The sequence below is a fragment of the Coregonus lavaretus genome (assembly GCF_964263955.1).
Source record: "Coregonus lavaretus genome assembly, contig: HAP1_SCAFFOLD_767, whole genome shotgun sequence".
Classification (NCBI taxonomy): Eukaryota; Metazoa; Chordata; class Actinopteri; order Salmoniformes; family Salmonidae; genus Coregonus; species Coregonus lavaretus.
The window spans coordinates 105,001-121,038 of record NW_028162741.1 but is presented as its reverse complement, the minus strand read 5'-3'; the positions used below and the strand labels follow the sequence as shown (position 1 = coordinate 121,038).

The window sequence follows — 16,038 nt, the reverse complement described above, 5'->3', positions numbered from 1 at the left end:
GGAGCCTGACCTCAGCAGGAGCAGTTGACTGAAATTAAAGCTAGCTATAATCAAAAGATATAAGTTCTCATAACAAAATACCTTTTCTTTACGGTGAGTAGTGAGACAGACAGTGGTGATTCAGGCTGCAATGAAGGAGGAAAATGAGATACTCAGAGAGAGGAAGCATTGAAGCAAGCAGGGAGAGAGGTTAGTAGTACGGTGGTTCCCAAACCTGGGGTCCGGAACCCATGTGGGTCCCCTAAAATTGAAATAGGGTCCCCTGAGAGAATCTTATCAAACACAGTAACTTGTTGCTCTTCAAATGTGTATAGATTACAACATTTTAGTGTCAACTAAACTTTACACTGTCAGAATTAACTTTAATGTCGTTATGTGTTGGGACAGCCTGTGGACCTAACATTTAAGTGAAATATAAAGGCAATTTAAATAGAAAGACAATTTAATATTATTATCATGTACACTGAACAAAAAATATAAATGCAACCATTTCAAAAAATGTACTGAGTTACAATTCATATAAGGAAATCAGTCAACATCATCAGTACTGACTTACCACTCATGTATGTAGTCAATACATGTGTGAAACACGTATTATTGAGTAGAACTTGTAAGATGGTGATGAATAGTAAGTTAGTTATGGTGTTCTACTGCCATCTGGTGGCGACTAGAAACAATTGCATAATAGGAACTATTGCAAATTGATGGTTCTTGAAAATAAATATGAGTGCTTGAATTTGTCTTTGAAAAAGTCCTTGAATTTGACTTGCCACTGTCTGTTCGAACCCTGCGTTTAACCTTAGTACTGTCTGGTTATTTCCTTTTAACCTTAGTACTGTCTGGTTATTTCCTTTAACCTTAGTACTGTCAGGTTATTTCCTTTAACCTTAGTACTGTCTGGTTATTTCCTTTAACCTTAGTACTGTCAGGTTATTTCCTTTAACCTTAGTACTGTCTGGTTATTTCCTTTAACCTTAGTACTGTCTGGTTATTTCCTTTAACCTTAGTACTGTCTGGTTATTTCCTTTAACCTTAGTACTGTCTGGTTATTTCCTTTAACCTTAGTACTGTCTGGTTATTTCCTTTAACCTTAGTACTGTCTGGTTATTTCCTTTAACCTTAGTACTGTCTGGTTATTTCCTTTAACCTTAGTACTGTCTGGTTATTTCCTTTAACCTTAGTACTGTCTGGTTATTTCCTTTAACTTTAGTACTGTCTGGTTATTTCCTTTAACCTTAGTACTGTCTGGTTATTTCCTTTAACCTTAGTACTGTCTGGTTATTTCCTTTAACCTTAGTACGGTCTGGTTATTTCCTTTAACCTTAGTACTGTCTGGTTATTTCCTTTAACCTTAGTACGGTCTGGTTATTTCCTTTAACCTTAGTACGGTCTGGTTATTTCCTTTAACCTTAGTACGGTCTGGTTATTTCCTTTAACCTTAGTACTGTCTGGTTATTTCCTTTAACCTTAGTACTGTCTGGTTATTTCCTTTAACCTTAGTACTGTCTGGTTATTTCCTTTAACCTTAGTACTGTCTGGTTATTTCCTTTAACCTTAGTACTGTCTGGTTATTTCCTTTAACCTTAGTACTGTCTGGTTATTTCCTTTAACCTTAGTACTGTCTGGTTATTTCCTTTAACTTTAGTACTGTCTGGTTATTTCCTTTAACCTTAGTACTGTCTGGTTATTTCCTTTAACCTTAGTACTGTCTGGTTATTTCCTTTAACCTTAGTACTGTCTGGTTATTTCCTTTAACCTTAGTACTGTCTGGTTATTTCCTTTAACCTTAGTACTGTCTGGTTATTTCCTTTAACCTTAGTACTGTCTGGTTATTTCCTTTAACCTTAGTACTGTCAGGTTATTTCCTTTAACCTTAGTACTGTCTGGTTATTTCCTTTAACCTTAGTACTGTCTGGTTATTTCCTTTAACCTTAGTACTGTCTGGTTATTTCCTTTAACCTTAGTACTGTCTGGTTATTTCCTTTAACTTTAGTACTGTCTGGTTATTTCCTTTAACCTTAGGACTGTCTGGTTATTTCCTTTAACCTTAGTACTGTCTGGTTATTTCCTTTAACCTTAGTACTGTCTGGTTATTTCCTTTAACCTTAGTACTGTCTGGTTATTTCCTTTAACCTTAGTACTGTCTGGTTATTTCCTTTAACCTTAGTACTGTCTGGTTATTTCCTTTAACCTTAGTACTGTCTGGTTATTTCCTTTAACCTTAGTACTGTCTGGTTATTTCCTTTAACCTTAGTACTGTCTGGTTATTTCCTTTAACCTTAGTACTGTCTGGTTATTTCCTTTAACCTTAGTACTGTCAGGTTATTTCCTTTAACCTTAGTACTGTCTGGTTATTTCCTTTAACCTTAGTACTGTCTGGTTATTTCCTTTAACCTTAGTACTGTCAGGTTATTTCCTTTAACCTTAGTACTGTCTGGTTATTTCCTTTAACTTTAGTACTGTCTGGTTATTTCCTTTAACCTTAGTACTGTCAGGTTATTTCCTTTAACCTTAGTACTGTCAGGTTATTTCCTTTAACCTTAGTACTGTCTGGTTATTTTCCATCAGTCCTGCTCTCCTCCACCTGTCTCTAACTCAACATGCTTTTCTCCTCTCCTCTCCTCTCCTCTCCTCTCCTCTCCTCTCCTCTCCTCTCCTCTCCTCTCCTCTCCTCTCCTCTCCTCTCCTCTCCTCTCCTCTCCTCTCCTCTCCTCTCCTCTCCTCTCCTCTCCTCTCCTCTCCTCTCCTCTCCTCTCCTCTCCTCTCCTCTCCTCTCCTCTCCTCTCCTCTCTGCCTCCCTGTGCGTGCAGCTCTACAGTTCAGAGCGCAGTGCAGACAAAGGAGGCAAGGTGAGTGACTGTGTCCACCCTACCACCCTACCACACTACCACCCTACCAACCTACCACCCTACCACTTTACCACCCTACCACTTTACCACCCTACCACCCTACCACCCTACCACTTTACCACCCTACCACTTTACCACCCTACCACCCTACCACTTTACCACCCTACCACTTTACCACCCTACCACTTTACCACCCTACCACCCTACCACTTTACCACCCTACCACACTACCACTCTACCACCCTACCACTTTACCACCCTACCACCCTACCACTTTACCACCCTACCACTCTACCACAACTTATTTACTGTCAACTAAGTTCTGTCCATACTGCTATTGCTTCATTCTACAGGGTATGCTAGTGTGAATATATTGCTTAATTCTACAGGGTATGCTGGTGTGAATATATTGCTTCATTCTACAGGGTATGCTAGTGTGAATATATTGCTTCATTCTACAGGGTATGCTAGTGTGAATATATTGCTTCATTCTACAGGGTATGCTAGAGTGAATATATTGCTTAATTCTACAGGGTATGCTAGTATGAATATATTGCTTAATTCTACAGGGTATGCTAGTGTGAATATATTGCTTAATTCTACAGGGTATGCTAGTGTGAATATATTGCTTCATTCTACAGGGTATGTTATTCTATATTAAAACACAGGACAGTCCACCTCTCTGTCTGTCTCTGCTACCTTCCCTTCTGTATTAAAACACAGGGCAGTCCACCTCTCTGTCTGTCTCTGCTACCTTCCCTTCTGTATTAAAACACAGGACAGTCCACCTCTCTGTCTGTCTCTGCTACCTTCCCTTCTGTATTAAAACACAGGGCAGTCCACCTCTCTGTCTGTCTCTGCTACCTTCCCTTCTGTATTAAAACACAGGGCAGTCCACCTCTCTGTCTGTCTCTGCTACCTTCCCTTCTGTATTAAAACACAGGACAGTCCACCTCTCTGTCTGTCTCTGCTACCTTCCCTTCTGTATTAAAACACAGGACAGTCCACCTCTCTGTCTGTCTCTGCTACCTTCCCTTCTGTATTAAAACACAGGGCAGTCCACCTCTCTGTTTTTCTCTGCTACCTTCCCTTCTGTATTAAAACACAGGGTAGTCCACCTCTCTGTCTGTCTCTGCTACCTTCCCTTCTGTATTAAAACACAGGGCAGTCCACCTCTCTGTCTGTCTCTGCTACCTTCCCTTCTGTATTAAAACACAGGGCAGTCCACCTCTCTGTCTGTCTCTGCTACCTTCCCTTCTGTATTAAAACACAGGACAGTCCACCTCTCTGTCTGTCTCTGCTACCTTGCCTTCTGTATTAAAACACAGGGCAGTCCACCTCTCTGTCTGTCTCTGCTACCTTCCCTTCTGTAGAGAAACACAGGGCAGTCCACCTCTCTGTCTGTCTCTGCTGCCTTCCCTTCTGTATTAAAACACAGGACAGTCCACCTCTCTGTCTGTCTCTGCTACCTTCCCTTCTGTATTAAAACACAGGGCAGTCCACCTCTCTGTCTGTCTCTGCTACCTTCCCTTCTGTATTAAAACACAGGACAGTCCACCTCTCTGTCTGTCTCTGCTACCTTCCCTTCTGTATTAAAACACAGGGCAGTCCACCTCTCTGTCTGTCTCTGCTACCTTCCCTTCTGTATTAAAACACAGGACAGTCCACCTCTCTGTCTGTCTCTGCTACCTTCCCTTCTGTATTAAAACACAGGGCAGTCCACCTCTCTGTCTGTCTCTGCTACCTTCCCTTCTGTATTAAAACACAGGGCAGTCCACCTCTCTGTCTGTCTCTGCAACCTTCCCTTCTGTATTAAAACACAGGGCAGTCCACCTCTCTGTCTGTCTCTGCTACCTTCCCTTCTGTATTAAAACACAGGGCAGTCCACCTCTCTGTCTGTCTCTGCTACCTTCCCTTCTGTATTAAAACACAGGGCAGTCCACCTCTCTGTCTGTCTCTGCTACCTTCCCTTCTGTATTAAAACACAGGGCAGTCCACCTCTCTGTCTGTCTCTGCTACCTTCCCTTCTGTATTAAAACACAGGACAGTCCACCTCTCTGTCTGTCTCTGCTACCTTCCCTTCTGTATTAAAACACAGGGCAGTCCACCTCTCTGTCTGTCTCTGCTACCTTCCCTTCTGTATTAAAACACAGGGCAGTCCACCTCTCTGTCTGTCTCTGCTACCTTCCCTTCTCTATTAAAACACAGGGCAGTCCACCTCTCTGTCTGTCTCTGCTACCTTCCCTTCTGTATTAAAACACAGGGCAGTCCACCTCTCTGTCTGTCTCTGCTACCTTCCCTTCTGTATTAAAACACAGGGCAGTCCACCTCTCTGTCTGTCTCTGCTACCTTCCCTTCTCTATTAAAACACAGGGCAGTCCTCCTCTCTGTCTGTCTCTGCTACCTTCCCTTCTGTATTAAAACACAGGGCAGTCCACCTCTCTGTCTGTCTCTGCTACCTTCCCTTCTGTATTAAAACACAGGGCAGGCCACCTCTCTGTCTGTCTCTGCTACCTTCCCTTCTGTATTAAAACACAGGGCAGTCCACCTCTCTGTCTGTCTCTGCTACCTTCCCTTCTGTATTAAAACACAGGACAGTCCACCTCTCTGTCTGTCTCTGCTACCTTCCTTTCTGTATTAAAACACAGGGCAGTCCACCTCTCTGTCTGTCTCTGCTACCTTCCCTTCTGTATTAAAACACAGGGCAGTCCACCTCTCTGTCTGTCTCTGCTACCTTCCCTTCTGTATTAAAACACAGGACAGTCCACCTCTCTGTCTGTCTCTGCTACCTTCCCTTCTGTATTAAAACACAGGACAGTCCACCTCTCTGTCTGTCTCTGCTACCTTCCCTTCTGTATTAAAACACAGGACAGTCCTCCTCTCTGTCTGTCTCTGCTATCTTCCCTTCTGTATTAAAACACAGGGCAGTCCACCTCTCTGTCTGTCTCTGCTACCTTCCCTTCTGTATTAAAACACAGGGCAGTCCACCTCTCTGTCTGTCTCTGCTACCTTCCCTTCTGTATTAAAACACAGGACAGTCCACCTCTCTGTCTGTCTCTGCTACCTTCCCTTCTGTATTAAAACACAGGACAGTCCACCTCTCTGTCTGTCTCTGCTACCTTCCCTTCTGTATTAAAACACAGGACAGTCCTCCTCTCTGTCTGTCTCTGCTATCTTCCCTTCTGTATTAAAACACAGGGCAGTCCACCTCTCTGTCTGTCTCTGCTACCTTGCCTTCTGTATTAAAACACAGGGCAGTCCACCTCTCTGTCTGTCTCTGCTACCTTCCCTTCTGTATTAAAACACAGGACAGTCCACCTCTCTGTCTGTCTCTGCTACCTTCCCTTCTGTATTAAAACACAGGGCAGTCCACCTCTCTGTCTGTCTCTGCTACCTTCCCTTCTGTATTAAAACACAGGACAGTCCACCTCTCTGTCTGTCTCTGCTACCTTCCCTTCTGTATTAAAACACAGGACAGTCCACCTCTCTGTCTGTCTCTGCTACCTTCCCTTCTGTATTAAAACACAGGACAGTCCACCTCTCTGTCTGTCTCTGCTACCTTCCCTTCTGTATTAAAACACAGGGCAGTCCACCTCTCTGTCTGTCTCTGCTACCTTCCCTTCTGTATTAAAACACAGGACAGTCCACCTCTCTGTCTGTCTCTGCTACCTTCCCTTCTGTATTAAAACACAGGACAGTCCACCTCTCTGTCTGTCTCTGCTACCTTCCCTTCTGTATTAAAACACAGGGCAGTCCACCTCTCTGTCTGTCTCTGCTACCTTCCCTTCTGTATTAAAACACAGGACAGTCCTCCTCTCTGTCTGTCTCTGCTACCTTCCCTTCTTTATTAAAACACAGCCAGTCACTCTCAACTCTGCTACCTTCCCTTCTTTATTAAAACACAGCCAGTCACTCTCAACTCTGCTACCTTCCCTTCTGTAGAAAAACACAGCCAGTCACTCTCAACTCTGCTACCTTCCCTTCTGTATAAAAACACAGCCAGTCACTCTCAACTCTGCTACCTTCCCTTCTTTATTAAAACACAGCCAGTCACTCTCAACTCTGCTACCTTCCCTTCTGTAGAAAAACACAGCCAGTCACTCTCAACTCTGCTACTTTCCCTTCTGTAGAAAAACACAGCCAGTCACTCTCAACTCTGCTATCTTCCCTTCTGTAGAAAAACACAGCCAGTCACTCTCAACTCTGCTATCTTCCCTTCTGTAGAAAAACACAGCCAGTCACTCTCAACTCTGCTACCTTCCCTTCTTTATTAAAACACAGCCAGTCACTCTCAACTCTGCTACCTTCCCTTCTGTAGAAAAACACAGCCAGTCACTCTCAACTCTGCTACTTTCCCTTCTGTAGAAAAACACAGCCAGTCACTCTCAACTCTGCTACCTTCCCTTCTTTATTAAAACACAGCCAGTCACTCTCAACTCTGCTACCTTCCCTTCTTTATTAAAACACAGCCAGTCACTCTCAACTCTGCTACCTTCCCTTCTGTAGAAAAACACAGGGCAGTCACTCTCAACTCTGCTACCTTCCCTTCTGTAGAAAAACACAGCCAGTCACTCTCAACTCTGCTACCTTCCCTTCTGTAGAAAAACACAGGGCAGTCACTCTCAACTCTGCTACCTTCCCTTCTGTAGAAAAACACAGCCAGTCACTCTCAACTCTGCAACCTTCCCTTCTTTATTAAAACACAGCCAGTCACTCTCAACTCTGCTACCTTCCCTTCTTTATTAAAACACAGCCAGTCACTCTCAACTCTGCTACCTTCCCTTCTGTAGAAAAACACAGGGCAGTCACTCTCAACTCTGCTACCTTCCCTTCTGTAGAAAAACACAGCCAGTCACTCTCAACTCTGCTACCTTCCCTTCTGTAGAAAAACACAGCCAGTCACTCTCAACTCTTCTACTTTCCCTTCTGTAGAAAAACACAGCCAGTCACTCTCAACTCTGCTACCTTCCCTTCTGTAGAAAAACACAGGGCAGTCACTCTCAACTCTGCTACCTTCCCTTCTGTAGAAAAACACAGCCAGTCACTCTCAACTCTGCTACCTTCCCTTCTGTAGAAAAACACAGCCAGTCACTCTCAACTCTTCTACTTTCCCTTCTGTAGAAAAACACAGCCAGTCACTCTCAACTCTGCTACCTTCCCTTCTTTATTAAAACACAGCCAGTCACTCTCAACTCTGCTACCTTCCCTTCTTTATTAAAACACAGCCAGTCACTCTCAACTCTGCTACCTTCCCTTCTGTAGAAAAACACAGCCAGTCACTCTCAACTCTGCTACCTTCCCTTCTGTAGAAAAACACAGGGCAGTCACTCTCAACTCTGCTACCTTCCCTTCTGTAGAAAAACACAGCCAGTCACTCTCAACTCTGCAACCTTCCCTTCTTTATTAAAACACAGCCAGTCACTCTCAACTCTGCTACCTTCCCTTCTTTATTAAAACACAGCAAGTCACTCTCAACTCTGCAACCTTCCCTTCTGTAGAAAAACACAGCCAGTCACTCTCAACTCTGCTACCTTCCCTTCTTTATTAAAACACAGCCAGTCACTCTCAACTCTGCAACCTTCCCTTCTTTATTAAAACACAGCCAGTCACTCTCAACTCTGCTACCTTCCCTTCTTTATTAAAACACAGCCAGTCACTCTCAACTCTGCTACCTTCCCTTCTGTAGAAAAACACAGCCAGTCACTCTCAACTCTGCTACCTTCCCTTCTTTATTAAAACACAGCCAGTCACTCTCAACTCTGCTACCTTCCCTTCTTCATTAAAACACAGCCAGTCACTCTCAACTCTGCAACCTTCCCTTCTTTATTAAAACACAGCCAGTCACTCTCAACTCTGCAACCTTCCCTTCTTTATTAAAACACAGCCAGTCACTCTCAACTCTGCTACCTCCCTTCTTTATTAAAACACAGCCAGTCACTCTCAACTCTGCAACCTTCCCTTCTTTATTAAAACACAGCTAGTCACTCTCAACTCTGCTACCTTCCCTTCTTTATTAAAACACAGCCAGTCACTCTCAACTCTGCTTTACACCAAGTCTGCATCATCCCAAGTTTCATTGTGGAACATTATATCAATCTGCTGCAGTAGGACTTAAGAGCAGTACATTGCAGTGGTGTCTGTGGTAGAAAACCCCCAACAGTTTTTCCTCTAATGAGTTCAGCCTTGAATTTGTAATGACTTGAGCTGAGAAGGGCTTTTTTAGCAGCTCAGTGATTTCTAAAAGGCTTGACGGTAGAGTTGATGTGGAGGATTAGAGTTGAGTCTTCTAAAGCGTATCTTCTTGTCTCTCCCAGGGAGAGGGATTGTCAGTGTACTGAAGCCCTGATCGAATTGTGTGGTCCATTGGGTCTTAGTGTGTGTGTGTGTGCATGTGCGTGCGTGTGCGTGCGTGGTGTGTGTAGTCCATTGGGTCTTTGCCTGTGTGTATGTAATCAGTATCTGTGGTCCTCTACTTCTGATGTAGTGAAACATGACATTCAGTAATCAGTGTCTGTGGTCCTCTGTCTGATGTAGTGAAACATGACATTCAGTAATCAGTATCTGTGGTCCTCTGTCTGATGTAGTGAAACATGACATTCAGTAATCAGTATCTGTGGTCCTCTGTCTGATGTAGTGAAACATGACATTCAGTAATCAGTATCTGTGGTCCTCTGTCTGATGTAGTGAAACATGACATTCAGTAATCAGTATCTGTGGTCCTCTGTCTGATGCAGTGAAACATGACATTCAGTAATCAGTATCTGTGGTCCTCTGTCTGATGTAGTGAAACATGACATTCAGTAATCAGTATCTGTGGTCCTCTGTCTGATGTAGTGAAACATGACATTCAGTAATCAGTATCTGTGGGCCTCTGTCTGATGTAGTGAAACATGACATTCAGTAATCAGTATCTGTGGTCCTCTGTCTGATGTAGTGAAACATGACATTCAGTAATCAGTATCTGTGGGCCTCTGTCTGATGGAGTGAAACATGACATTCAGTAATCAGTATCTGTGGGCCTCTGTCTGATGGAGTGAAACATGACATTCAGTAATCAGTATCTGTGGGCCTCTGTCTGTAGTGAAACATGACATTCAGTAATCAGTATCTGTGGGCCTCTGTCTGTAGTGAAACATGACATTCAGTAATCAGTATCTGTGCGCCTCTGTCTGTAGTGAAACATGACATTCAGTAATCAGTATCTGTGGTCCTCTACTTCTGATGTAGTGAAACATGACATTCAGTAATCAGTATCTGTGGGCCTCTGTCTGTAGTGAAACATGACATTCAGTAATCAGTATCTGTGGGCCTCTGTCTGATGTAGTGAAACATGACATTCGGTAATCAGTATCTGTGGGCCTCTGTCTGTAGTGAAACATGACATTCAGTAATCAGTATCTGTGGGCCTCTGTCTGTAGTGAAACATGACATTCAGTAATCAGTATCTGTGGGCCTCTGCCTGATGTAGTGAAACATGACATTCAGTAATCAGTATCTGTGGGCCTCTGTCTGTAGTGAAACATGACATTCAGTAATCAGTATCTGTGGGCCTCTGTCTGATGTAGTGAAACATGACATTCAGTAATCAGTATCTGTGGGCCTCTGCCTGATGTAGTGAAACATGACATTCAGTAATCAGTATCTGTGGTCCTCTGCCTGATGTAGTGAAACATGACATTCAGTAATCAGTATCTGTGGGCCTCTGTCTGATGTAGTGAAACATGACATTCAGTAATCAGAATCTGTGGGCCTCTGCCTGATGTAGTGAAACATGACATTCAGTAATCAGTATCTGTGGGCCTCTGCCTGATGTAGTGAAACATGCCATTCAGTAATCAGTATCTGTGGTCCTCTGTCTGATGTAGTGAAACATGACATTCAGTAATCAGTATCTGTGGTCCTCTATGTCTGATGTAGTGAAACATGACATTCAGTAATCAGTATCTGTGGTCCTCTGTCTGTAGTGAAACATGACATTCAGTAATCAGTATCTGTGGTCCTCTGTCTGATGTAGTGAAACATGACATTCAGTAATCAGTATCTGTGGGCCTCTGTCTGTAGTGAAACATGACATTCAGTAATCAGTATCTGTGGTCCTCTGTCTGATGTAGTGAAACATGACATTCAGTAATCAGTATCTGTGGTCCTCTGTCTGATACAGTGAAACATGACATTCAGTAATCAGTATCTGTGGGCCTCTGTCTGATGTAGTGAAACATGACATTCAGTAATCAGTATCTGTGGGCCTCTGTCTGATGTAGTGAAACATGACATTCAGTAATCAGTATCTGTGGGCCTCTGTCTGTAGTGAAACATGACATTCAGTAATCAGTATCTGTGGGCCTCTGTCTGTAGTGAAACATGACATTCAGTAGTCAGTATCTGTGGTCCTCTGTCTGATGTAGTGAAACATGACATTCAGTAATCAGTATCTGTGGGCCTCTGTCTGATGTAGTGAAACATGACATTCAGTAATCAGTATCTGTGGGCCTCTGTCTGATGTAGTGAAACATGACATTCAGTAATCAGTATCTGTGGGCCTCTGTCTGTAGTGAAACATGACATTCAGTAATCAGTATCTGTGGGCCTCTGTCTGTAGTGAAACATGACATTCAGTAATCAGTATCTGTGGGCCTCTGTCTGTAGTGAAACATGACATTCAGTAATCAGTATCTGTGGGCCTCTGTCTGTAGTGAAACATGACATTCAGTAATCAGTATCTGTGGTCCTCTACTTCTGATGTAGTGAAACATGACATTCAGTAATCAGTATCTGTGGGCCTCTGTCTGTAGTGAAACATGACATTCAGTAATCAGTATCTGTGGGCCTCTGTCTGTAGTGAAACATGACATTCAGTAATCAGTATCTGTGGTCCTCTGTCTGATGTAGTGAAACATGACATTCAGTAATCAGTATCTGTGGGCCTCTGTCTGTAGTGAAACATGACATTCAGTAATCAGAATCTGTGGGCCTCTGCCTGATGTAGTGAAACATGACATTCAGTAATCAGTATCTGTTGTCCTCTGCCTGATGTAGTGAAACATGACATTCAGTAATCAGTATCTGTGGTCCTCTATGTCTGATGTAGTGAAACATGACATTCAGTAATCAGTATCTGTGGGCCTCTGTCTGTAGTGAAACATGACATTCAGTAATCAGTATCTGTGGTCCTCTATCTGATGTAGTGAAACATGACATTCAGTAATCAGTATCTGTGGTCCTCTGTCTGTAGTGAAACATGACATTCAGTAATCAGTATCTGTGGTCCTCTGTCTGATGTAGTGAAACATGACATTCAGTAATCAGTATCTGTGGGCCTCTGTCTGTAGTGAAACATGACATTCAGTAATCAGTATCTGTGGTCCTCTGTCTGATGTAGTGAAACATGACATTCAGTAATCAGTATCTGTGGGCCTCTGTATGTAGTGAAACATGACATTCAGTAATCAGTATCTGTGGTCCTCTATGTCTGATGTAGTGAAACATGACATTCAGTAATCAGTATATGTGGGCCTCTGTCTTATGTAGTGAAACATGACATTCAGTAATCAGTATCTGTGGGCCTCTGTCTGTAGTGAAACATGACATTCAGTAATCAGTATCTGTGGTCCTCTATGTCTGATGTAGTGAAACATGACATTCAGTAGTCAGTATCTGTGGTCCTCTGTCTGATGTAGTGAAACATGACATTCAGTAATCAGTATATGTGGTCCTCTGTCTGATGTAGTGAAACATGACATTCAGTAATCAGTATCTGTGGTCCTCTGTCTGATGTAGTGAAACATGACATTCAGTAATCAGTATATGTGGGCCTCTGTCTGATGTAGTGAAACATGACATTCAGTAATCAGTATCTGTGGGCCTCTGTCTGTAGTGAAACATGACATTCAGTAATCAGTATCTGTGGTCCTCTGTCTGATGTAGTGAAACATGACATTCAGTAATCAGTATCTGTGGGCCTCTGTCTGATGTAGTGAAACATGACATTCAGTAATCAGTATCTGTGGTCCTCTACTTCTGATGTAGTGAAACATGACATTCAGTAATCAGTATCTGTGGTCCTCTATGTCTGATGTAGTGAAACATGACATTCAGTAGTCAGTATCTGTGGTCCTCTGTCTGATGTAGTGAAACATGACATTCAGTAATCAGTATCTGTGGTCCTCTGTCTGATGTAGTGAAACATGACATTCAGTAATCAGTATCTGTGGTCCTCTGTCTGATGTAGTGAAACATGACATTCAGTAATCAGTATATGTGGGCCTCTGTCTGATGTAGTGAAACATGACATTCAGTAATCAGTATCTGTGGGCCTCTGTCTGTAGTGAAACATGACATTCAGTAATCAGTATCTGTGGTCCTCTGTCTGATGTAGTGAAACATGACATTCAGTAATCAGTATCTGTGGGCCTCTGTCTGATGTAGTGAAACATGACATTCAGTAATCAGTATCTGTGGTCCTCTACTTCTGATGTAGTGAAACATGACATTCAGTAATCAGTATCTGTGGTCCTCTATGTCTGATGTAGTGAAACATGACATTCAGTAATCAGTATCTGTGGGCCTCTGTCTGTAGTGAAACATGACATTCAGTAATCAGTATATGTGGGCCTCTGCCTGATGTAGTGAAACATGACATTCAGTAATCAGTATCTGTGGGCCTCTGCCTGATGTAGTGAAACATGACATTCAGTAATCAGTATCGGTGGTCCTCTATGTCTGATGTAGTGAAACATGACATTCAGTAATCAGTATCTGTGGTCCTCTGTCTGATGTAGTGAAACATGACATTCAGTAATCAGTATCTGTGGGCCTCTACTTCTGATGTAGTGAAACATGACATTCAGTAATCAGTATCTGTGGGCCTCTGCCTAATGTAGTGAAACATGACATTCAGTAATCAGTATCTGTGGGCCTCTGTCTGTAGTGAAACATGACATTCAGTAATCAGTATCTGTGGTCCTCTGTCTGATGTAGTGAAACATGACATTCAGTAATCAGTATCTGTGGTCCTCTATGTCTGATGTAGTGAAACATGACATTCAGTAATCAGTATCTGTGGTCCTCTATGTCTGATGTAGTGAAACATGACATTCAGTAATCAGTATCTGTGGTCCTCTACTTCTGATGTAGTGAAACATGACATTCAGTAATCAGTATCTGTGGGCCTCTGCCTGATGTAGTGAAACATGACATTCAGTAGTCAGTATCTGTGGGCCTCTGTCTGTAGTGAAACATGACATTCAGTAATCAGTATCTGTGGTCCTATGTCTGATGTAGTGAAACATGACATTCAGTAATCAGTATCTGTGGAGTGTATGGGTAGCCTTTACATTACACTGGTGTCTGGTGCTAAACCCAGTGGCTAGGGAAATAGATGACCCTTGGTGTTTTCCTGAGGTAATTGGGTGTGTTGTACTCGCTGTGCCAAGCTGTTTGTTAACAGTGTAGAACTCACAAGACAACTCTTCTCAGCTCAGACTGTCACCTTGATTTACTTCGATGGAGGCAGGGAGGGAGGCAGGGAGGGAGGCAGGGAGGGAGGGGTGTGTATGCCAGCATCCAAAGCCCCTCACCCCTTCCTTCTTCTCTAGTGTGAGGTAAGGAGTATTCCTCTCTCCCCTCCTTCCTTCCCTCACTCCTCCCTCCACCCTTCTTTCTAACCCTCCCTCCTTCCCTCCCCTTCTCTAGTCTGAGGAAAGGAGTATCCCTCCCTCCTCCCTCCCTTCCTCTATTCCTCCCTCCTCCCTCCCTTCCTCTATCCCTCCCTCCTCCCTCCTCCCTCCCTTCCTCTATCCCTCCCTCCCTCCCTCTCTCCTTCCCTCCCCTTCTCTAGTCTGAGGAAATGAGTATCCCTCCTCCCCCCCTCCCTTCCTCTATCCCTCCCTCCTCCCTCCCTTCCTCTATCCCTCCCTTCCTCTATCCCTCCCTTCCTCTATCCCTCCCTCCCTCCCTCCTCCCTCCCTTCCTCTATCCCTCCTCCCCCCCTCCCTTCCTCTATCCCTCCCTCCTCCCTCCCTACCTCGATCCCTCCTTCTCTCCCTACTCCCTAAGTATATCCGGTTTACTCACCAGAAGGGCTTATCCCAATGACACCCTCACTGCACTGTGGTGTCCCTGACAGGATTACACATCCACACACACTCTCTCAGAGAGCTCCATGTCCAGATCAGCTGAACTCAATGTTCTCCACCAGAAACAAAGAAACGCAGCTTTGGATGTGTAGCATCTGGCAGGTTTTTACATCATCACTGTCTCTCTGGCTAGTGGAACACTAGTACACTGTCACACACTGTACAACCTAACCTTAATCACACTGTCACACACTGTACAACCTATCCTGAATCACACTGTCACACACTGTACAACCTAACCTTAATTACACTGTCACACACTGTACAACCTAACCTGAATCACACTGTCACACACTGTACAACCTAACCTGAATCATCAGTTTATTTTAAAGTGGTTCTCAACATGTAAATTATCCTAGTATAAGGTCTAGCTACACACAGTGAAGGACTATCTCCTAGTATAAGGACTAGCTACACACACAGTGAAGGACTATCTCCTAGTATAAGGACTAGCTACACACACAGTGAAGGACTATCTCCTAGTATAAGGACTAGCTACACACACAGTGAAGGACTATCTCCTAGTATAAGGACTAGCTACACACAAACACAGTGAAGGACTATCTCCTAGTATAAGGACTACCTACACAAACACAGTGAAGGACTATCTCCTAGTATAAGGACTAGCTACACACACAGTGAAGGACTATCTCCTAGTATAAGGACTAGCTACACACACAGTGAAGGACTATCTCCTAGTATAAGGACTAGCTACACACAAACACAGTGAAGGACTATCTCCTAGTATAAGGACTAGCTACACAAACACAGTGAAGGACTATCTCCTAGTATAAGGACTAGCTACACACACAGTGAAGGACTATCTCCTAGTATAAGGACTAGCTACACACACAGTGAAGGACTATCTCCTAGTATAAGGACTAGCTACACAAACACAGTGAAGGACTATCTCCTAGTATAAGGACTAGCTACACAAACACAGTGAAGGACTATCTCCTAGTATAAGGACTAGCTACACACAAACACAGTGAAGGACTATCTCCTTGTATAAGGACTAGCTACACAGTCCTTTACTGTGTTTATCTCCTAGTATA

General features: G+C 43.4%; 1 protein-coding gene across 1 annotated transcript in view; it reads left to right on the top strand.

Annotated features, from left to right (window-relative positions):
* LOC311118938 (C-myc promoter-binding protein-like) overlaps positions 1-16,038 on the top strand; it is a 129,498-nt gene that overhangs the window by 70,942 nt on the left and 42,518 nt on the right. The window contains exon 14 of the mRNA XM_084193688.1: positions 2,811-2,849. Within this exon, the coding sequence (XP_084049814.1) occupies positions 2,811-2,849 (39 nt within the window). The remainder of the gene's footprint in view (positions 1-2,810; positions 2,850-16,038) is intronic.